At 39.2% G+C, this 24117-nt stretch overlaps 1 protein-coding gene across 2 annotated transcripts in view; it reads right to left on the reverse strand.

Moving 5' to 3' along the window:
- Positions 1-2173: 2173 nt before the first annotated feature.
- The window catches only part of ARMH4 (armadillo like helical domain containing 4), a 141946-nt gene continuing 120002 nt past the window's right edge, over positions 2174-24117 (reverse strand). Inside the window, exons 6-8 of one of the 2 annotated variants that reach the window (XM_055538182.1) lie at positions 11183-11214; positions 3178-3312; positions 2174-2933 (exon numbers count right to left, since the gene is read on the reverse strand). In XM_055538182.1, coding sequence (XP_055394157.1) covers positions 2868-2933; positions 3178-3312; positions 11183-11214 — 233 coding nt within the window. In that variant the 3' untranslated portion in view covers positions 2174-2867. Of the gene's footprint in view, positions 2937-3177; positions 3313-11182; positions 11215-24117 lie in introns of both variants that reach the window. The other variant, XM_055538181.1, reaches the window with a different exon arrangement.

Here is a 24117-nt window from a genome sequence, read left to right on the forward strand (position 1 = left end):
AAACCAACCACTGAAAACCACTGTTCCACAGCCACAGGCAGCAAGGAAAACACACTAGCTGAGCGATCCATAGAACCTTCCACTCAACCCAGGTGTTTAAATGGCTTTGTATAGCAAACTGCTAAGATTCTAAGTAATCTCTTTCTCTTTAAGCAGTCACCTGCCCCCATAAGAACTGTAGAGACATTTCTGTTTAGGCCTAAAGGCACAAACAAGTCACCATAGCCCTCTGGACAAGTGATAATATACATCTGTCATTGGTGACTTTATTATACTATAGTTTGAAGGTTCAACCTATTTACCGTGATCTACAGACTAAGAGCAGCCCGAGGCACGAGTGGCTATCAGTATCACACATGTGATACTGCATAGACAGGCCTATTGTGTTTTCTCTACAGCTTGTCAAGAACACAAAGGCAGTAATGATACACTGTGCTCACCTCCTCCTGACCTTAGGAACACTTACAGCAAGAGGCTGCTCTCAGAAAGGGCAAACGTATTCTCTGCAGTATCAGGATGTCTGTACTCATGAAATAACAAATTCCTGAAGTATCATGGTTCTGAGCTCTATTGTTAAAACCTGACCCTGAGCATGTGTGTCTATTCTAACATCTATTTGACTGTACAGAGCTTTTAAATTCTCTTGATCAAGTTAGCCCATTTGCTTGTATTTCTTGGCAAAAAGAATTATTTAATGAAATCATTCATGTAAGCCAGCTATCTCTTAAGAATGAATTCAAGAAAGGTTTCTCTATGAGTTACCTACAAGTGATACTTAAATTTATGTGATTATAAGGAAAACAGCTGATGTAGGAGAGAAAAAGAATTTGTGTGTGTATGAGAGAAATTAGTAAGACATTGTTCATTTAACAAAGACAGAAACTTGTGTTACGTGTTCCTGGGTCAAGAAGCTATTTCCTTAGAATCTTGGTTTTGAAGGACTCTGCAATGTTGTTGGTTCCTCTAAAGCATGTGGAAAAGGCACTGAGCTGAAGATAGGGGCACATGGTAAGGGGTCCAAGTGGGTTCTAGTCCTGATTCTTTCTGGGTATAATTTTGGATAATCATTTCACTTCTCTGCTTCAGTTCTGTCTTCAGTCAAATGGGAGAAAAAAAACATACACAGCTTTGAGGAATAACTGTGCAGCTTTCCTTGAAAACAGCAAAGCAGGCCCCATTAAATTTGAACAAGTTCTCCATACTGTAAAACATCATGGACAGTTTTATCAGGAACCTTTATTCTTCCACACTAATGAGCCAAGTCTTCACCCAAAATCACTTCCTGGACTTCCCTGGTGGTCATTGATTAGGACTTTGTACTTGTACTGCAAGGGGCATAGGTTAAATCCCTGGTTGAGGAAGTTCCAAACGCCATGTGATGAGGCCAAAAAAATACCCCAAAAACCTGCACTTCCTAAAAGTCCCAAATACCCAGAGAAAAGGAATTGCATTCCACGGGAAACGAGACATGATCTAGCGCAATCCAGCATCTCCACAGTGAGACACCTTGAGAGAGGCTGGTTTTTCATAAGCTCTGTCTTGTGCCAGGACTCTTAGCTCCTGAGCCTGCTCCTACCAGAGAATGTAGTTTTCTAATAAAGCCAAACAAGAACCAATGGTGGTCCAATCATACAAGGACCAAGATGGCAGATATAGAAAAGCAGTGCTCTGAATAATTCAGAATGGTGGCCACACAAGCACAGAGCCAAAGAGAAGAGCCAAACGCTCTGGGAGCTTACCTACCCTCCTTTTCCTCTTGATTTCTTCCTCATTTCTTCTTGACAAAGTCAGTGATATACTAAAAGGATCTCTCTTAATGATGAACATGTAAGAATCTATGGATACATCTGTTGGACTCAATTATACTATTTAAGCAGAGAAGGCAATGGCACCCCACTCCAGTACTCTTGCCTGGAAAATCCCATGGACAGAGGAGCCTGGTAGGCTGTAGTCCATGGGGTCGCTAGGAGTCGGACACGACTGAGAGACTTCACTTTCACTTTTCACTTTCATGCATTGGAGGAGGAAATGGCAACCCACTCCAGTGTTCTTGCCTGGAGAATCCCAGGGACAGAGGAGCCTAGTGGGCTGCCGTTTATGGGGTCGCATGGAGTCGGACACGACTGAAGCGACTTAGCAGCAGCCGCATACTATTTAAGAAAGCAAACTTACATGAAGACCAAGAGTCAATTTAATGCATTACTTCTAGTGCATTTTTTTCTTTGTCAAGAATGAGAATAAAAAGGAAGGGGGAAAATAATAAAACCAGGAGACTCAAGTACATAATGTAAGGTACGTACAAATCTACATATATCCTAATGCGCTGAGAGATCTTCTTGATGAAAAAGATTTCATTCCGAGTTGCTGCTAGGTTTGATGCGAATGTAGTGTGTGCCGTGGCCCACACAAGCCAAGGGTTCAAGTAGGCTGAGCAATCATCACAAGTTCTTCTTTGTTAAGATTTCTATTTCAGAGTCAAGTGTGCCTTGGCAGCAAGAACTGTTACACTTTAGCACAGATAATCCAAACCAAGGGAAAGACACTGTGGAAAAATACAAAATATTTACTCTATCTAACCTAGCAACTCCTACTGAACAACATGTATGCTGCATATTTACGAGTTGTAGCCCATGGCTGTGGAAAATTCACTACAGGATAAAAACAAATACTGCGCATCACAGTTCATATACAGCATGCCTTTTCTGCTCAGTACAAGAAAAATCTACTACCCAGCAGACAGTGAGACCAATGGCCCGACAGCCCCAACGTGGCAGAATGTTGTTCTCTTTTGTTTTGTTTTGTTTTTTAGCCCTCAAATAAAAAATAATAACATCACGTTGACTCTCCCAATTAAACTCCAGTTCAGTTCAAAATTCATCTTCAGAACTGTCGGCTAAGAGCATGACTCGATCTTGCATGCTGTTGAATTCTCTCTGCTGGGGAAAGAAAACAGAAAAGCATTACACTCCTGCTGCAGAGCAAAGCCAAGGAAGAGGTCCCCTTTAAAAGACACATGAACAAATGAAGCCGAGGCTGCACCTGCAGCAGCTTGTTGGAACCACTGGGCAAGTCAGTACCATTCATGCATCATTAAGCCCCATATGCTTTATTAAGCAAATTAGAAAAGCGAGGAACAGTTGGGTAAGTGATTAGGTTTTGCTGTTGCGGATTCCATACCTTTCTTTTATGCCTTTTGAAGCCGTTTCTCCTTCGGCGATTCATAACCTTAATGCTGTAGAGTGCTCCCAAGATGAACAAGGCTCCTGCTATCCCAACCCCTACGGGCACCAACATCCCAGACATATAGCCTGCCTGCATGGGAAAGGAAACCTGCATTAGGATGCTAAACAGACCACTGCCCTGGGTTTCCCAGTTCTGCTGGAGGGCAGCGGGGTTTTTACACACTTTGAATTCTCCTGTCATCTTTGTTCTAAAGTAGCACCTGGAATAAAGTTACTTTTAGGGAGAAGGCAACAGAGAGAGAGGTATGACTATTTTTGGATATTTCATATACATATAAATACTGCAATAAATCAGCCAGACCTGGCGGCACCTCCAGCCACTTGGTTATGCACATTTGTCAACATCAGGTTTTGGTGACAGAAATATAATTTGTATTAAAGATGGATGAAGTAGCCTCTGAAATTGCCAGGACTATTAAAATGCTATAAATTGCAAATAGCAGCCTGAGTCTAGCTCTGGGGGGTAGGGGTGGACACGGTGGCGGGGCGGGGGGCATTGCTCAGTGGAATATTGTGTTTCTTGGGGGACAAATGGGGGCCTTGACTTTGGTGGTTCCCCTCTTACAACCTTAGGTGCATAATGGTAGGAAAGGAAAGAGGAATGTGCTTCTACATGAGTGAAAGAGAGAGCTTCTAGAGACAGCAGGGAAGAGAAGGCCCTGCAGAGGAAAAAAGGATGTTAGGTTTTGGAGGCCAGGCAGAAAAGACAAGGATGAGAGAGAGTTGCACATAATGTAGATGGATTCATTTATACAGAAGAAAAAATCTGCCTAGTGAACAAGACCAAAGTTGAGGGCTGGCAGGGAATTCTGAGTGTCCCAGGCTCCAAAGAAAGAAAGTGACAGAGGCCAGATATATCACTGCTAACAGTGCTGGTACTTCCAAAAGAGCTTGGAGATTTCCAACATGGCGGTCTCCAACATCTCCAAGGTGTTATTATGGATACTTTGGTCCTAAGAGACCAGCGTGATCTCCACCCATCCCTGGACTTGAGTAAGTAGTGTAGAACCAACCCAAATTCAGGGCCAGGCCATCACCCTAAGGAAGGGTCATTTCTGCATCCTGGCCAGTAAGACACCTGAGAGATACAGGTGTATGAATAACCACAGCCCTTCATGGAGAAACACGACACTGGTTTATCTTCCATGACGACCCCTTCTAGAAGCCTACCCGGGAAAAAAAAACATAAACAATTAACAATTCAAAAAATACTATAGTGAGTACTTTAGACAGACGTTATTTTACAGGAGAAAAACTATGAGTTTGTTCACTTATGTAACTATTTCTAAAACTTTTAATATAGCACAGTATCTTTCAGAATAAGCCCAAAACAGAGAAGAACAAAAAATAAAAGTTTTCTAAAAAATGCTGAAGTAAGCGGGCTGTGATGCTTTCCCAACACTTCTAGAAGTAAATCAAAGGAACAGACAAGACCTTACAAAACTGCAGCATCCTCTTGTACACAGCCAGCTCATTCACTCATTCTGTTTTCCAGAGTCTTGAGTTAGAGCACAATATGGAATTTTTTTCATTAATTTGAGAACATAGCATCGTTCTTCAGCATACTGTTTTTCCCAAAGAAACAAAGCCCAGTCATTTTCCAACAAATTAATATGCTTTGCCAAAACCCAAACTTTTTCTAAAGTTCTTCTAGATCTACATAAGGCTTACAAAAGTATGTAATTTTCCATGTGGGAAAAAATTGGACAATAACAAAATCTGGGTGTTCTCACCAGAACTACGAGTTTCATTTTACATCACCATTCTCAGTGCATGGAAATACACATACATGTTAATGTATGATCAATTTTAAGCCCAGTAGATTAGACCTTATTAATACAGAGCTCTACATCCAAAGGATGATACTTGAGCTTTTTGGAAGCTGAACTCGATCAACCTGTGGGTCTCTTAACATTCTGTAACTCAAGCCCACACCAAAAACATGAATATTACAAAATGTGTCACTCTTTGCATATTTCTTATTTACACATTAAGGCTTCTCATTTCCAGAGCTTTAAATAATGTAGACTTTACAAAAATTCAATTAATCTCTTTCTCCTCTCTTCATTCCCTCCTGTGTGTGTGTGTGTGTGTGTGTGTGTGATCTGCCTGTGCTTTGAAATTACAAGTCATTTACAAGAAGGGAATAAAGAAACCTACCCTCTTCAAATGTAATTTAACCATTCCTCATTCAAAACTAAGTGAAGATAACCTCTTTTTTTAGAATTGCCATGACTTGTTTCCTGCAGAAATGAAAACAAATAAGATGCATCTGCATATAAAGCTATGAATTGTGCCCAGCACCTTTTCTCTGTTCAGAAATATTGCACGTGCCCATTCCTTCACACTATCTCCCTGAGAAGGACAGAACTGAACCCATGCATATTCCAACTGAGAATGCTGAATCTAATCATGAGGAAACATCCAATAAACTTAAACTGAACATTCTGTTTTCTAAAGTACCATATTCTTTAAAAATATCAGCATCAGGAAAGACAACAGATGGCTATACAAATGGCCCACATTAAGGAAAACTATCAAATCAGTCAATCCTAAAGGAAATCAACCCTGAATATTCATTGGAAGGACTGATGCTGAAGCTGAAGCTCCAATATTTTGGCCACCTGATGTGAAGACCTGACTTATTAGAAAAGATCCTGATGCTGGGAAAGATTGAAGGCAGGAGGAGAAGATGACAACAGAGGATGAAATGGTTGGATGGCATCACCAACTCAATGGACATGAGTTTGAGCAAGCTCCGGGAGTTGGTGATGGATAGGGAAGCCTGGCGTGCTGCAGTCCATGGGGTTGCAAAGAGTCGGATACAACTGAGCGACTGAACTAAACTGAAGCATCCTGACAACTAAATGTGTTATATGACCTAGACAAGATCCTGTACTCGAGAAGAATTATTTTATGAAGGCCATTTTGGGTCTGTTAACTAAGCCTGAAGTCCAGATGCCAGAACAGATAAAAAGTATGATGTCAATGTTAAATGTACTCAAGTTGATAACTGTACTATAGTTTGCTAATAGGATATTCTTAATCATAGGAAATATGCCCTGAAGTATCGAGATTTGGTGTAAAAGCACCGTGATGTATGCAACTTTCCCTCAAATGGCTCAGAAAAAAGGGCAGAGGTAGGGAGACAGCCAATAAAAGAGAAAACAAATGGAGCAGCATGGGAAGAACAAGTGCATCTGGATAAAAAGAACAGGGGCATTCTCTGTACTATTCTTATTCTTGTATCTTTTCTGTAAATTTGAAATTATTTCCAAAAAACAGTTTGAAAATTAAAAAATGGATTATAAGATAAAGTTTACTGCATATAGTTGGGTTTTTTTGTTTGGTTTTGGTTTGTTGTTTTGTATTTATGAGAAAGTCATCCTTTCTTAGGCTAATGTTTTTGTTCAGAAACATTGGTTTTCAAGAAAACGTAAGAAAAAGTAAAGTTTTCTGCCTAAAGTCTACTGAATTCATAAGTATCTTTATGAGGTTTGTTTAACAGTGTTTCTCAAACTTGAGCATGCATCAGAATCACCTGCAAGACTTGTTAAAACACAGATTTCTTGACCCCTTTCCCAGAGTTTCTGATTCAGTAGGTCTAGTTAGGGACCTGGGATTTTGCATTTCTAACAAGCTCTCGGGTGACACAACTCCACTGGTCCAGACTATACATGAGAATCGCTGCTGTGAAGTGTGTGTGTGTGTGTGTGCACGCATGTGTGTGCACGCATGTGTGTGTGTGCACTCAGTTGCTTAGTTATGTCCGACTCTTTGTGCCTCAATGGACAGTAGTCCGCCAGGCTCCTCTGTCCATGGAATTTTCCAGGCGAGAATACTGGAGTGGGTTGTCATTTTCTTCTCCTCCGTCTTAAGAGGGGAGGGATGTTGTAGCCTCCCTTTTTCCTCCTTCCTTCTGACTAGAATATGGACCTAAGTGCAATCCAGAACCATGAGATGACCGTGAGAATCAAGGTCACAAATGATGGAACATCAAATAAAAGGAGCCTGCACCTTCATAGCGGCGTTCCTCACTGACCCTGACTGCTCCCTCCAGACTCATAAATGAGAGAAAAACAAACTTCTCTCTTGGTTAAGCCACTGCCATCGGAGGTTGTCTGTCATTCAGATCTGATGGATGGAGGGGCCTGGTAGGCTACAGTCCATGGGGTCACAAACACTCGGACATGACTGAGTGACTTCACTTTAATATAGGAAGACTAAACAATAACAACAAAAGGAATAATTCAGAACTTTTGAGAACACCTACCACTCCTTCTAGAATCCAACTAACAGGGAAACCAATATCAGGAACAATTAAACGAAGCAAAACTGAATAGATATTATTGGTTGACTGAAGAGCTAGTTAAATATGTAGTTTAGTTTTCAATTCACCAGGATTCTGTGACTTTCATCAAAACAGCAATAGTTTCACTCTCAAATAGTTTCTGAAGGTAATGACTAACAAGACTTTTATAGATGATAGCTAGCTAGCCAGCTAGACAGAAGACGAGAAAGAGGGGGAGAGAGAGAGAGAGGGGAAGATAAGTATGTGTGTGTTAGTTGCTCAGTCATGTTTGACTCTCTGCGACCCCACTGACTGTAGCTCGCCAGGCTCCTCTGCTCATGGAATTCCCCAGGCAAGAATACTGGAGTGGGTTGCCATGTCCTTCTCCAGGGGATCTTCTCAACCCAGGGATTGAACCCAGGTTTCCTGCATTGTAGGCAGATTCTTTACTGTCTAAGCCACCAGGGAAGCCTAAGATACATATACGTGTGTGTGTGTGTGTGTGTGTGTGTGTGTATACACACATATATGTGTGTACACATATGCATTATTTATCAAGTAAGTGTATAACATTTTACTCCCAGAGGGAGGGGACTGGTTAAACTGAATCCCTCCAAGAAAGAGACAAAATAAGACAAATACAACAACATTGATGAACCTAGAGATTATCATATTAAGTGACGTAAATCAGAGAAAGACAAACACCACATGATATCATTTATACATGGAAGCTAAAAATGATACAAATGAACTTATTTACAAAATAGGAACAGACTCACAGACATATAAAAGAAACTTATAGTTACCAAAGGAGTTAGTGTGGGGGGGATAGAGGGAGGGATAAATTAGGAGCTTGGGATTAACATACACACACTACTATATATAAAATAATGGTCAACAAGAACCTACTGTACAGTACATGGAACTCTACTCAATATTCTGTAATAACCTATATGGGAAAAGAATCTGAAAAACAATAGATACACATATATGTATAACTGAATCACCTTGCTATATACCTGAAACTAACACAACATTGCAAATCAATCATACTCCAATATAAAATTAAGCATATAAACACTACTGGATGCAAAATAGGCAAATAGCAAGGAACTACTATATTCAGAGACCTATATTCAATATCTTGCAATAACTTACAAAAGAAATAATCTGATAAGTGTATATATGTATAACTGAATCACTTTGCTATATACCTGAAAGTAATACATTATAAATGAATTACACTTCAATTTAAAAAATAGTTAAATACCTAGATGTCCATCAGCAGATGAATGGATAAGAAAGCTATGGTACATATACACAATGGAGTATTACTCAGCCATTAAAAAGAATACATTTGAATCAGTTCTAATGAGATGGATGAAACTGGAGCCTATTATACAGAGTGAAGTAAGCCAGAAAGAAAAACACCAATACAGTATACTAACGCATATATATGGAATTTAGAAAGATGGTAACAATAACCCTGTATATGAGACAGCAAAAGAGACACTGATGTATAGAACAGTCTTTTGGACTCTGTGGGAGAGGGAGAGGGTGAGATGATTTGGGAGAATGGCATTGAAATATGTATAATATCATATATGAAAAGAGTCGCCAGTCCAGGTTCGATGCACGATACTGGATGCTTGGGACTGGTGCACTGAGATGACCCAGAGGGATGGTATGGGGAGGGAGGAGGGAGGAGGGTTCAGGATGGGGAACACATGTATGCCTGTGGCGGATTCATTTTGATATATGGCAGAACCAATACAATATTGTAAAGTTTAAAAATAAAATAAAATTTAAAAAAGAAAAAAAATAGTTAAATAAAAATATAGACAAGGCATAGAACAAATAAACCTGGTGGGAGTTTCAGCTATTTTTCTTCCAATTTTTTAAAACTAAGACATAACTGAAAAAATACTATGGAATACAGTGAAGAAAGGGCTGGAAAAACTTCAATTCAGAAAACTAAAACCATTCACAAAATTATCTCTCTTGGTGAAATAGAGCAGGGAGAGGGTGCTAGGCCTTTGGGAAAAGATAAGAAGGAAAGGTCCACAGAAAGAGAAAATACAGCCTTTCTCTAAAGCTACCCAGATTTCTAAACAAAGTGGCGAAGCTATATATATACACAGGTAAGAAACTCTGCAACATTCAATTTCAAAACAGGCTATGCGCCAAAATTTATTTTCTTAAGTCTATTTTTTGTCCATTTTGGTAATTCAGAAGGACATTTTCTATAGAAACAATGACATATGGATCCCTAGATTAAACTACCAAAGCCTGTTTACTTTTCGTTGCACTATATTTTCCTCTGAAAAAATAGCAAGAAGCACTACCAATGTAAATATATTCAATTCTGAATTTTTGAGCTTCTCCTACCCCAAATCTTGCTCAGTCCTCTGATTATACCTCCCTCAGACGACTGGACCTATTACAGATGTGAAAATGGCTTCCACTAATGTCAACAGGTTTAAAATTCTTCTATATCACTTTAAATATGTATGAACATAAAATAATCTCATTTGTAAAAATTATATAGTCTAAATTTTACTGAGAAGTAGAAAAATAATACTGACAAGAATTAATATAATCATACAATTTTAACTACTAGTGAACATTTTCTCTTATCCTTTAACATTAAACTGTAGCAAAATAAATACTAATCATTCAAATATGAGAGAAACTGACCTCAAATCATAAAAAAGATATGGAATACTATCCACAGATGTATATTCTGAGACAGGTGAATTGGAAGTAACTCCTATCTGGCAGTTGAAATGATTTCCATTTAACTATACCCCCAGTGAAATTTGAGCTGGGTTGTAGTAATTAGATCTGACAGAGGCTACAGCAAGGAGTTCAAAATTCCACCAATATTTTTATGAGTAATTCCAGTTTGAAATTACAAGGCACTAAAAATGAAACCTTAGAGAGTGTTGAAAATTAAAAGAAAATGAAAAACATGAACCTGGAAGGAAGTTAATATTGTCAATCACAGTTGTTGATGACAGAATGAATCCAAGAGTGGAAAATATTTTTCTATAGTTGGCCTTTCTAGATAGGTCAGCTCATTGTCACTCAGTAAGCAGTAGCACTATGATAGACCACACAAAAATGGGCCTAAAGAGAGTGCTCAGGTGCTCGGGTATTTTTAATCTCACCTTCCACTATGGGTGAAGGATGCCCTTTCCATCACAAAGTTTTATTCTTAAGTCAGATCTGTCAATTTTTGTCCTTGGGTCAGAAAAATCAATGCCTTCCAAAATCCAAAGTATTTCTTCTTCATACAGGAAGATCAGATTTAAAAGATCCTTGCACTGGGACATAAAATGCCCACTAGAATGGGATTACACTCCTGAAATTCCCTAAAAGGAACTCCACCTTGATATGTCAAGGATGCTATCAGTTGTATATATCAGGAATTACATTCCAGAAGAATGAATGGCACTCCAAAGAATAAGGCATCCCTTCTTAAAGGGAAGGTCTTCTTTCTTGCTGGGTACCCGGAAGTGGTCCTGGATCTTTGCACAGGTTATCAGAATCAGAATAATGATATAAAACTCCATTATTCTGAAGATCTTTTATTTGACAAAGCTATGCCCTCTAAAATAAATCCAAAGGAAGAAAGTATTTCTCTTACCTTGTCTTTTAGCTTTTCCATCCAGCTTCTCACTAAGGAAAATAAGAGAAGAAAATGTAAACAGCCATCTTTTTACTTACATTTCATGTGTTAAGTTCATTTGGTAATTTATATTTCATGTACTAAGTTAATTTGATACAATGAATATTTTATTGTATGAAATACAGTGACAGGGTCAACAGTATTAACATAATGACAGTAATCATTTTTTATTCTCATTTAAAAATGCAAAAAAGAACACTAACATATCCCTCACATCATTGTTAAAGGAATAGAGAATATTTTTCATTGCTAAATGCATTTTCTATTATTTGGGGGGAGGTCTGGGGGATGAGTGAGAAAAACACCTTCAAAATATCAAGTTCATTTCTAACTGAAATTTTCTCTCTTTTTTTTTTTTTGAATGGGAAAAGGTATTTATTGGCAAATGATATATCAGATAAGGGGTTAATATCCAACATATACAAAGAACTCATTAACTCAACACCAAAAGGACTGACAATCCCACCAAGAATCTGAATAGACATTTTTCCAAAGATATATTGATACATATGACCAAGACACACGAAAAGATGCTCAGCATAAAAAAGCCCCCATTACTCAACATTAGGGGAATGCAACTCAGAATCACAATGAGAGAACACCTCACACATGTCAGAATGGCCATTACAAAAAGATAAGAAATAACAAGCGTGGAGGATATAACAAGTTGGTGAGGATGTGGAGAAAACCCCTGTGCACTGTTGGTGGTACAAATTGGCTCAAGCATTATGGAAAATAGTATGGAGAGTCCTCAAAAGCAGAACTACAAAAAGATCTAGCAATTCCACTTTGGGTATTTTTCTCCAGAGAAAACAAAAACATTAATTAGAAAAGATGCATGCATTCCTATGTTCATTGCAGCATTACTTACAGTGGGCAACATATGGAAACCACCTGAATGTCCAGCAACAGATGAACAGATGAAGATGTGGTATATTATGCACAGTGGAATGCTAGCCATAAAAAGAAAAATCTCTTGTGATTTCAATGTAACAGCATGAATGGTCCTAGAGGTTATTATGCTAAGTGAAATAAGTCAGAAAGAAAAATGATGTATGATTTTAACTTACACGTGGAATCTAAAAAGCAGCAAATGAAAAAAGGAAAACAAGAGAAACAGATACAGAGAAGGAATAGTGATTACCATAAGGGAGGGAGTGGTGGGTTGAATGGAGAGTAACAGGTACAGACTTCCAGTTACAATATAAATAAGTCATGAGGATGAAATGTACACCATGTGGAATATACAGTCAGTAATATTGTAATATCTTTGTCTGGTGACAGATAACTAGACATACCATAGTAAATATTTTGTAATACATAGAAATACTGAGTCACTATGCTATGCACCTGGAATTAACATAGTATTACAGGTCAATTATGCTTCAGATAAAAAAAAAAAGATAGTTCTTTGAAAAGATCAATAGAATTGATAAGCCTCTAGCCAAGCTAACTGAAAGAAGAGAAAATACAAATTTGTAAGATCCAAAATAAAAGTGGGACATTACTACAGATCCCATGGATATTAGAAGGATAATCAGGAAATACTACAAACAACCATATGTCCACATGTTTGGTAACCTAGGTTAAATGGAGTAATTCCTTGAAAAATATATCTGCAAAAACCTACACAAGAAGGAAAAGACTGAATAGGCCTATATCTATTAGAAACTGAATCAATAATTAAAAACCTTCCAGAACACCAGCAGGTCCCAGATAGGTTCACTGGTGAATTAAAACATTTAAGGAAGAATTTATGCCAATTCTATACAATCTCTTCCAGAAGACAAGATGCAGAAGGGAAGTTCCTAACTCTTTATATGAGGTCAGCATTATTCTAAAACCAAAACCAGATAATCTTTAAAACTACAGACAAGTATCTCTCATGAACACAAATGCAAAAGTTCTCAACAAAATATTAGCAAATCAAAACCAAAAATGTATGCAAAGAATCTATTCCAGATATGCAAGTTTGGCTTACCATTTGGAAATCCATTAATCTATCACATCAACAAGCTAATGAAGAAAAGTCATATGATCTTATCAATAGATACAGAAAAAGTATTTGACAAAATCCAGCACTCATTTTTTATAAAATTAGCAAACTAGGAATAGAGGGGAACTCTCAACTTGGTAACATCTACAGCTAACATCATACTTAATGGTGAGAAACTAGAAGCTTTTCCACTAAGAGCAGGAACAAGGCTGATGTCCTCCCACTATCCCTTTTCAACATCATACCAGAAGATCATTAAGAAGGTTCAGAAATTCTTGGGACGATGCAAGGGAGGCAGAACGTGACTATGAGGTCAGCTGGTGGACACATGGCTCCATCTGATGGCTTTGCAGCTTGCTCCATGTTCCTATAATTGACTCTGGAGGCCGCCTTGAAAGGTCCTGCCCACAGCTGAAACAGCTGTTGGGGCCTCTCCTTATCTTTTATTCCTCACCTTTGTCAGTTTTTAAGCTCAATGGAAATTCTGTAGTTGAATCAATGTTAGAGAGCAGAGGTAGGAGAGTGCAATGGGCAGGCCAGGGCTGCTGAGCTCTTACTAAAAGTCAATATTTTAGGCTCTTGCAGGCCATACAATCTCTGTCACAACTACTCGACTCTGCTGATGCCTCAAGCCATAGAAAATAGTACATAAATAAGTGGGTCTGGCTCTGCTCTAATCCACTTTATTTATGGACACCAATATTTGAATTTCATATAATCTTCTTGCATCACAAATATTTTTCTTTTGATTTTTTTCAACCAAATTAAAAATTGGAAAACATTCTTTGCTGATGGGCTGTATCAGGACAGGCAGCAGGCCAGATTTGACCCAGGGGTCACAGCTTTCTGACCCCTGGCACAAACACATTTTACCCAAGAAGCTAGTGTCTCCACTTACAATCTGACTTTAATAATAACATGTCCAACAACAGTGATGACAGCTAACGGCTTTACTCCTTACAAAGCATGTTCAGATGTACTGAATCATCTGATTGGCAAACTAATGATAAATACGAGAGTCGGATAAGATGATGCTCAGGGAAAAGAAGAAACTGAGACTCAAAAAAACTAAGAGACTAACCATGGTTTCCAGGGAGGAAAGAGCCACTGGAATTCCAACCCCCATCTGACTAACAACCTACAGGAATAAGACTTCCTATGTACCCATTTCTTTTGGCGATACCACCGCTGTTCTGCTCTCTCAGGTTGAAGATGTGGAGATATCTTTGGCTCCTCTATCTCCTTCAGTTCCCAGCTTCAATTTCTCACGGCAGGACCTTGGCAAGACCTCTTGGGTTTGTCCTGCTCTCACCAGTCCTTCTGACGGAAGACTCAACTGGGATTCAGACAAAGATGGTGGTGCTCAATCAGAATAATATAGGGGTCAAGGGAAGGAAGTGCAGGAAATTCAAGAACCAAGCCACAGATCATTGGAACTGACTCACTGGAAAAGACCCTGATGCTGGGAAAGACGGAAGGCAGGAGGAGAAGGGGACGACAGAGGATGAGATGGTTGGATGGCATCACCGATTTGATGGATATGAGTTTGAGCAAACTCCAGGAGTTGGTGATGGACAGGGAGGCCTGGCATGCCTGGCAGTCCATAGGGTCACAAAAAGTCAGACACAACTGAGCGACTGAACTGAACTGAAGCCCAAGACATAAAGTGAAATTCAAGCAAGAGAATGCTTCCACTTCGTTAATCCTTCAATAATACTTACAACATACAGTGCACTGGCCAGGCATTGTGGTCAACACTGTTTCAGTAGAAGGCATGGGGACCTAAGTCCAGTGAAAACAGGTTAGAACATCAGATCTATAAGACGTGGATGACAACAGCAAGGTAGGGGCTGAGAGTGAGGAACAGAGCAGAAGCAAGATGTCTGGAATCCGGGAATCAGCTGGATATTACATTAAAAAACTAGCAAAAGAGAGATTGGAGCAGACTGCTAGTGTGAGACCCTCATGGAGGAGGTGAGCAGGGGCCGGCTGACTACCTGTGAATGGCAGCCCAGGGGCAGGTTAGAGAAGAGGGAAAAGAGGCAGAGATGGCATCAGGGTCCAAGGCACTCACAAGTTTTCCAACTGTAGGAAATTCACTGCCAAGAGAAATGTTTTAACTCAAGCTTTATCAAGCCAGGTCTCACTGGCAAACTGTCCAGATCTTGGGTTCTTACATTTCAGAGCCCTACTTTAAGTAATTCTTAACACAGGAATTCCTCACTAGGGGAGGGAAGTCATATCAGCATGGGATGTGCACAGATAATCTGAAAAAACACATTCAATGGGTCTAGTTATGTGGTTTATAATACGAACTACAGAAAGAAAGTTGGGCAAATTCTTCTTGGGAAGTCAGTGATACACTAGAAACAGTGAGACGGTGTTTGAGGGGACATGGATCTAAACAAGGTTGAGAAAAATTACTCTTCAGAGTATGTGAACTTGGTTATGTTTCTCCAGCTGAGAAGGTGGGACCCCTAAGGATCACACCTTGTGTTTCTCAGGCATCCACCAAGGTCCCTGACATGCTATTGGTCAGTAAGTACTTTTTCCTTTTTCAGCAATTGTATATTGCTTTTAAATGAGTTCACAACTTTTGAGTAAACACGATTTTCTTTCACGGAGATGCTATAAACTGTTTCCAGCAAAATGTTTAAGGCAGTGTAAAATAAATTTAACACAATGATGGCTTTGAAACTTAGACATCAATAAGAGAATGCAAAAGCTAGAAGAGAGAATGTTGGAAAGATTTTTAATAAAAAGAAAATATGATTCTTTATGAAGAAGAGAACCAACAACTGCAGTTTTTTAACAGAGAGAAATCACACTGAAGAAAGAGGTATGAATTGGCATGACTTTTTGGAGCTGCAAGAAGTTGCAATTGATATCAAAAGCTTTTTAAAAAGTATAAACTTTGCTTTCAGAAGTTTCATTTGTAGAAGCAATGTACCTTAAATAGTTAATCATGGAAATGCATAAAATTTTTTTATTTAATTCTTTTCACTGCACCATTATTTATAATAGAGAAGAACATGGAAACAGCATCAATATTCAGCAATAATGGAATGGTTTAAACACTTAAAAGGAAACAAAACTTTAGGCTATGCCCACAGAGTGGAATATTCTACAAAATTAACATTATTTAAAGAAAAATAGTTAATGGTATGGTATTTTTTTTAATTTTATTTTATTTTTAAACTTTACATAATTGTATTAGTTTTGCCAAATATCAAAATGGTATTGTTACCATTATATATTGCAAATGAAAAAATAGTGTATGTATAATGTAAACTCAGTTGTGGATAAAAATGTTATGAGAAAAAAAAATTTATATGTATAATTGAAATGATGTACTTCAAAGGTTAACTGAAGTCATCAATGAGTTGTAGAATTAAGGATGATTTTTTGTTTTCTATACTTTTAAGACTTTCCAAATTATTTCTGATCTTTGAAGCCTATTATACAGAGTGAAGTAAGCCAGAAAGAAAAACACCAATACAGTATACTAACGCATATATATGGAATTTAGAAAGATGGTAACAATAACCCTGTGTACGAGACAGCAAAACAGACACTGATGTATAGAACAGTCTTATGGACTCTGTGGGAGAGGGAGAGGGTGGGAAGATTTGGGAGAATGGCATTGAAACATGTAAAATATCATGTATGAAATGAGTTGCCAGTCCAGGTTCGATGCACGATACTGGATGCTTGGGGCTGGTGCACTGGGATGACCCAGAGGGATGGAATGGGGAGGGAGGAGGGAGGAGGGTTCAGGATGGGGAACACATGTATACCTGTGGTGGATTCATTTTGATATTTGGCAAAACTAATACAGTTATGAAAAGTTTAAAAATAAAATAAAATTAAAAAAAAATAAAATTAATTGAAAAAATAAAAAATAAAAAAATAAAATAAAATTTAAAAAAGAAAACAGATTTTACCCCCAAAGGCTCTATAAAATTTTGTAAACCTTTGCAAATGGAGGTTAGCACTAGATTGCTGATAGTGGGGAGCAGGAGAAGGTGAGGCCCTTCCACTAGGTTAATTCCTCAGCCTATAGCTACAGATTCATTCTCATCCTACTGATTCTGTTTCTTGAAAATTCACTTAATCCAAGAATAAAAATATAGCAATATAATTAGGCCTGTGATCTCCTTCTGTAAGGAAACAACCAGATGCAGGGGAAGGTCTAATGAAAAGCAAAAAAAGTAGACTATGATTATTAAAACCAAGTTCTCCATCATACTCACCAGAGCCCTCTTGCATACAGGTATTCCAGGAACAACAATTTGCCCTCTCCTAGCTTGTTCAGTTACTAACTTGTGTCCAACTCCATGCAACCCCATGGATTGCAGCATGCCAGGGTTCCCTGTCCTGTACTATCTTCCAGAGTTTGCTTAGATTCATGTTCATCGAGTTGGTGATGCTATCTAACCACCTCATCCTCTGCCACCTGCTTCTTCTTTGGCCTTTAATCTTTCCCAGCATCAGGGTCCTTCATAGCGAGTCGGCTCTCCGCATCAGGTGGCCAAAGTATTGGAGCTTCAGTTTTAGTATCAGTTCTTCCAATGAATATTCAGGGTTGATTTCCTTCAGGATTGGTTTGATCTCCTTGCAGTCCAAGGGACTCTCAAGAGTCTTCTCCAGTGCCACAATTCAAAGGCATCAGTTCTTTAGCACTCAGCCCTTTTTAGGGTCCAACTCTCACATCCATACATGATTACTGGAAAAATCATAGCTCTGACTATACAGACCTTTGTTGGCAAAGTAATGTCTCTGCTTTTGAATATGCTATCTAGGTTTGTCATAGCTTTCCTTCCAAGCAACAAGTGTCTTTTAATTTCATGGCTGCAGTCACCATCCACAGTGAATTTGGAGCCCAAGAAAATAGTCTGTCACTGTTTCCATTGTTTCCCCATCTACCTGCCATGAAGTAATGGGACCAGATGCCATGATCTTAGTTTTTTTGAATGCTGAGTTCTAAGCCAGGTTTTTCACTCTCCTCTTTCACTCTTATCAAGAGACTCTTTAGTTCATCTTCACTTTCTGCCACTCGAGTGGTATCATCTGCATATCTGGGGTTGTTGCTATTTCTCCCGGAAATTTTGATTCCAGTTTGTGGTTCATCCAGTCCAGCATTTCACATGATGTATTCTGCATAGAAGTTAAATAAACAGGGTGACAATATACAGCATTGAGGTACTCCTTTCCCAATTTTGAACCAGTCCGTTGTTTCAAGTAAAGTTCTAACTGTCACATCTTGACCTGCATACAAGTTTCTCATGAGATAGGTAAGGTGATCTCGTATTTCCATCTCTTTAAGACTTTTCCACAGTTTGTTGTGATCCACAGAGTCAAAGGCTTTAGAGTAGTCAACGAAGCAGAAGTAGATGTCTTTCTGGAATTCCCTTGCTCTCTCTATGATTCAGTAAATGTTGGCAATCTGATCTCTGGTTCCTCAGCCTTTTCTAAACTCCACTTATACATCTGGAAGTTCTCGGTTCACAAACTGCTGAAGCCTAGCTTGAAGGATTTTGAGCATAACCTTCCTAGCAGCATGTGAAATGAGCACAGCTGTATAGTAGTTTGTAAAAAGGGAAGACAGAGAGGATAAAAAAGAAACTGCAGATTAAAAAACATTTCCATGTATCTTGTCAATTGTAAGTATGGCTGGTTTTTAATAGACTGTAGCTGAAAAGTCTCCCATACTGCTTAGAAGGGTATTCTTAATTTTCCTTTATGTCTGATAATAATGGTTTATTAGCTATATTTATCCCAGACACATGCAAATTCCCTTTCAATAAAGGGAGCCAGATGATATCATGATTTGGCTGAACTGATAATTATTTGTTGGGCATCTAATAAAAAGCTTGCAAGGTGGGTATTACTACCCTCATTTTACAGATGAAGAAAACGAAACTTAAATAAAGTGCTTAAAGTCATGTAGCTAAAAAGTGGTTGAGCTGCAATTTGAACCCTATGGCTGTAAAGCATACGCCTATCCAGTAGGCCAGTGGGTTGCTCTGGGAAGGGATGTGGGCAGGTGGGCCAGGATAACCGTATCAGGAGACACAGTGGGGCTTTTTCAAATTCTAGGGAACAGTGTGTATCAGGTCACTTCTGTTATTCCGACTCCTTCTTCCTCTAACATTCTCTTCCCTGTTTCCTCTCTCTGATAAACGTTCCCTCTCTGCCTCTACATGGGTCTGTCTCCCACTCTGTATCTCTTTATATAAAACTGTAGTCTGTGCTTCCCTCTCCCCCCACCCCTGCCTTTTTCCTCTCTCTATCAGGCTCTGCGTGTCTGAATGGCTCTGTTGCTCTCTGTATATGTCTGTCTTTTTCTCTCCCTCAACCTGCCCTGTGTGTGTGTTTATATGAGAATACCATCTCCTAGTTCCTTCCCAGCTACAGCATTTTTCCACCTCGGCCCTGGGTGCCAGCCCTGTGTGCCCTCCACTGGGAAACAACAGCACTAAATGGCAGAAATCCTGAAGGTTTAAAACTCATAATGAGCAGTGCTGAGGATATTGAGGATGGGATCAGAGTGCATGGAGATGTGGTGCAAAAAGAATACAGAAAGCAGGAGCAGAATCCTAGGGGAATGACAATGAGTTTTACTATGAACATGTGGAGTTTAAAGTATCTACACAGTATCCATGGGGCTGTCTCTATTGGCAGTTTAAAATGTGGATATGGAGAAACCCAGGCTAAAGACTGAGGTTTGGGTTTGACCAGTCTATTGATAGAAACTGAAGCTAAGAGCAGAGAAAATCACCCTGGAGTACAGAGTGTATATTAGACAGGGCTCTCCAGAAAAACAAAACCATTATGAGATATATAGATAGATAGATAGATAGATAGATGTATGTATATAAACTTATGCTTAGAGACATGTTTTATATACATAAATGTCACACACATACACACACACACACACTTACATATATAAAGGGATATATCATAAGGAATTGGTTCATGCAATTATGGAAGTTGACAAATCCAAGGTCCGCAGGGTGAATTGGCAAATGAGAGACCCAGGAAAGCTGATATTTTAGTTCAAGTCCAAAGATAGGGAAAAAACCAATGCTCCAGCTTGAAGGCAGTCAGGCAGGAGGAACTCTCTCTCATTCAGAAGAGAGTCAACCTTCCTATTCTAGTCAGGCCTTCAGCTGTTTGGATGAGGGCTACTCACATTAGGAAAGTAAATCTACTTTACTCCATCTACCAAGTGTTCATCTCATCCAAAAACACTCTTCCAAGTACACCTGGAAAAAAATTGTCTCGACAGCTTTTGGCCAGTCAAGTTGGCCCAGGCAGGTTGACACATACAATTAGCCATCCCAGAGTAAGACTGGACAAGACCAAGATCATAATGCCTAGGAACCCCAATATTTAAAGGCCATCAGAAGAGAATGGGAAGAGGAGAGACAGCAAAGAAATGGTCAGAGGGGCTCAGAAACCTGGACTGTTGATATGAAACAACCCAGCATAACTATTTCCCAGTGTTCATGAGGATGTTTTCACATTCTACTCATCAAATCCTTTGTCCAGGTACAGCCAAGCCCTGGCCCAGGCAGAGGCTGCCCTGCAGAGTTGCTGCCAGCCTGTGCAGGCTCCCTCTGCCTGAGGTTGTCCATCCATTGTAGGAGGTTGTGTGCAGCTGGCTAGAAGCACCAAGGAAATACTGCCCTAGAGGCCATCCTCAATCAACAAGGCCTGCTATTTGGTGGGCATATTAGTTTCCTATTGCTGCTACCCCAAATTTAATGGCTTAAAACAACACAAATTTCTGCTCTCACATTTCTAGAGGGCAGGAGTCCAAAATCAGTCTCATGGGCTAAAAACAAGATGTCAGCAGGGCTGGTTCCTTCTGGAAGCTCAAGGGGAGAACATGTTTCTTGCCTTTTCCAGCTCCTGGCAGCTGTCTGCATCCCTCAGCTCATGGCCTCTACATCTATCTTCAAACCCAATAGCACAGCACTTCAAATTTCTCTCTTTCTCTAAGCTCTGCTTCCTATGTCATATTTCTTCTCTGACTCTGACCCTCCTACTTCTCTCTTAGAAGGACCCTGTGATAACCCCTCCCTCTCCAGGTCCTTAACTCCCTCGTATCTGCAAAGTTTTCTGTGTAAAGTCACATATTCACAGGTGCCAGGGGTTAGGATGTGACCTCTTTGGAAGAACCATCATCCTGACTACCACATCGGGTAGATTCCTTCCTTTTCCTCATCCCTGAGGTGTGTCCCACACAGCTCCTCAAAGAATCTCCAGCAAGAAGGAACCCCAGCAACAGTCCACTCACGAGCTTGCCCCTTTGCACCGGCTCCCCACTCTCCCCGTCTTACTTCCTCACTCCCTCACCATGCTTCCTGGGGTCACTTCCCAAATAAACTCCTAGCACCATCTTGCTTTTAGGGAGAATGCAAACTAAGACACTTGTCTAATTCTGCCAACTGTACAGGCAGGCCTGCACTTTGGCATACCAATTTTATTCATTTTGTATATTAAAACAAACTCTCTGGAAAAAAACAGAAGTAAAAAAGCAAGAAAGACAAGCAAGCGGGCCAAATTCGGAGCAAAAGCCATCTTCATTTATCTAAATTAATTCTAATCAAAGACTTCAGGCTACTTGAATTTTAAAAACATACCCTTTCCATATATAGCATTGTGCAAGGTGTATTTCACAGCCAATTCCACGTAGCTCACATTCAATTTTGAAAAGGTTATAAATCAGATCTCTCTTTAATAATCAAATTTTCAACATCATTTACATCTTTCAGTAAAGTTTGAAACCTGATTTTTATCTTAATCAATGAAAAGAGAAATGTATGTTCCACCTAGAAAAAATGAAACATCAGAACACAGTCCTTTGTTCAAAGCATATGTAACTAAATTTCAATTACAGTGTTTCTGTAATGTCAAGAAATAAATGGAGACCAGCTCTTTTTCTTTCTTGTTATTTAATCATAAGTGCCTTTTCCAGCCCAAGAAACAGACAAAGCTTTTTTCCAACTTATATAACACATTTGAGAATAATAAAACGTACCAAGGTTTAAATGTTGTCTGCATGTTTTTTTTAAGAACCTTGAGTTTTTCCAGCTACAGATTATTCTCTAATGATGCTAAATTCACCTGCTTTAAAATCACACAGAAACCCTATCTATAATTATTTGCTCCTCACATAATTACAGAACAGTTAAGATTCTGATGAATAGAATGACCTACTTCTTTGCTTAGGGCTAAGTGAGCAGTAATCGTGCATCTAAGAAGCAATTAATTCTGAAGGCTCTGCCCTGATATTTACAGAGAAGGGTACAAAGAGCCCAGATACCCTAATCTCTACTTTCAAGTAACATTACAGATGTCAGTAGCTGATAGCAAAGTTAGGAATGACACTAGATACCTACTGGGAAGCTACCAAGGAAACATCTTGTAATCAACTACACATCTTCCTGGGATCATTTATTAATGATAACCATACTGAAAAACGATAAGCTGCATGTATGACTGTATGACGAGAAGGCTGTTATGAACTTCCACCACAGAAGGATATGGTGCATTAATGAAGAAGAAACTATTCCTCCATGTGTGTTCTTTCTCTTCCACAAAACGGAAGCATGATATACAACACTGCTCATCAAGGGAACATACAACTTGTCCATGTCCCTCCTCTTCACCAGACTGGGAAGGGGGGTAAAAATCACTTCACTTTGCCTAAGACACCCTTGAAAATCCTTCTGACACCAAGGTTTCTGATCTATGGTTTTACCACTAGGAAGCATCAAGGCCACACTCAGGTGACCTGAAATTTTCCCTGACTCACTCTTTTTTTTTTTTTTTTACTCGTTTCATACATGATATTTTACATGTTTCAATGCCATTCTCCCAAATCTTCCCACCCTCTCCCTCTCTCTCAGAGTCCATAAGACTGTTCTATACATCAGTGTCTCTTTTGCTGTCTCGTACACAGGGTTATTGTTACCATCTTTCTAAATTCCATATATATGCGTTAGTATACTGTATTGGTGTTTTTCTTTCTGGCTTACTTCACTCTGTATAATAGGCTCCAGTTTCATCCACCTCATTAGAACTGATTCAAATGTATTCTTTTTAATGGCTGAGTAATACTCCATTGTGTATATGTACCACAGCTTTCTTATCCATTCATCTGCTGATGGGCATCTAGGTTGCTTCCATGTCCTGGCTATTATAAACAGTGCTGCGATGAACATTGGGGTACACGTGTCTCTTTCCCTTCTGGTTTCCTCAGTGTGTACGCCCAGCAGTGGGATTGCTGGATCATAAGACAGTTCTATGTCCAGTTTTTTAAGGAATCTCCACACTGTTCTCCATAGTGGCTGTACTAGTTTGCATTCCCACCAACAGTGTAAGAGGGTTCCCTTTTCTCCACACCCTCTCCAGCATTTATTACTTGTAGACTTTTGGATCGCAGCCATTCTGACTGGCGGGAAATGGTACCTCATTGTGGTTTTGATTTGCATTTCTCTGATAATGAGTGATGTTGAGCATCTTGTCATGTGTTTGTTAGCCATCTGTATGTCTTCTTTGGAGAAATGTCTATTTAGTTCTTTGGCCCATTTTTTGATTGGGTCATTTATTTTTCTGGAGTTGAGCTGTAGGAGTTGCTTGTATATTCTCGAGATTAGTTGTTTGTCAGTTGCTTCATTTGCTATTATCTTCTCCCATTCTGAAGGCTATCTTTTAACCTTGCTAATAGTTTCCTTTGATGTGCAGAAGCTTTTAAGGTTAATTAGGTCCCATCTGTTTATTTTTGCTTTTATTGCCAATATTCTGGGAGGTGGGTCATAGAGGATCCTGCTGTGATGTATGTCAGAGAGTGTTTTGCCTATGTTCTCCTCTAGGAGTTTTA

Source organism: Bubalus kerabau, chromosome 10 (assembly GCF_029407905.1).
Source record: "Bubalus kerabau isolate K-KA32 ecotype Philippines breed swamp buffalo chromosome 10, PCC_UOA_SB_1v2, whole genome shotgun sequence".
Taxonomy (NCBI): Eukaryota; Metazoa; Chordata; class Mammalia; order Artiodactyla; family Bovidae; genus Bubalus; species Bubalus kerabau.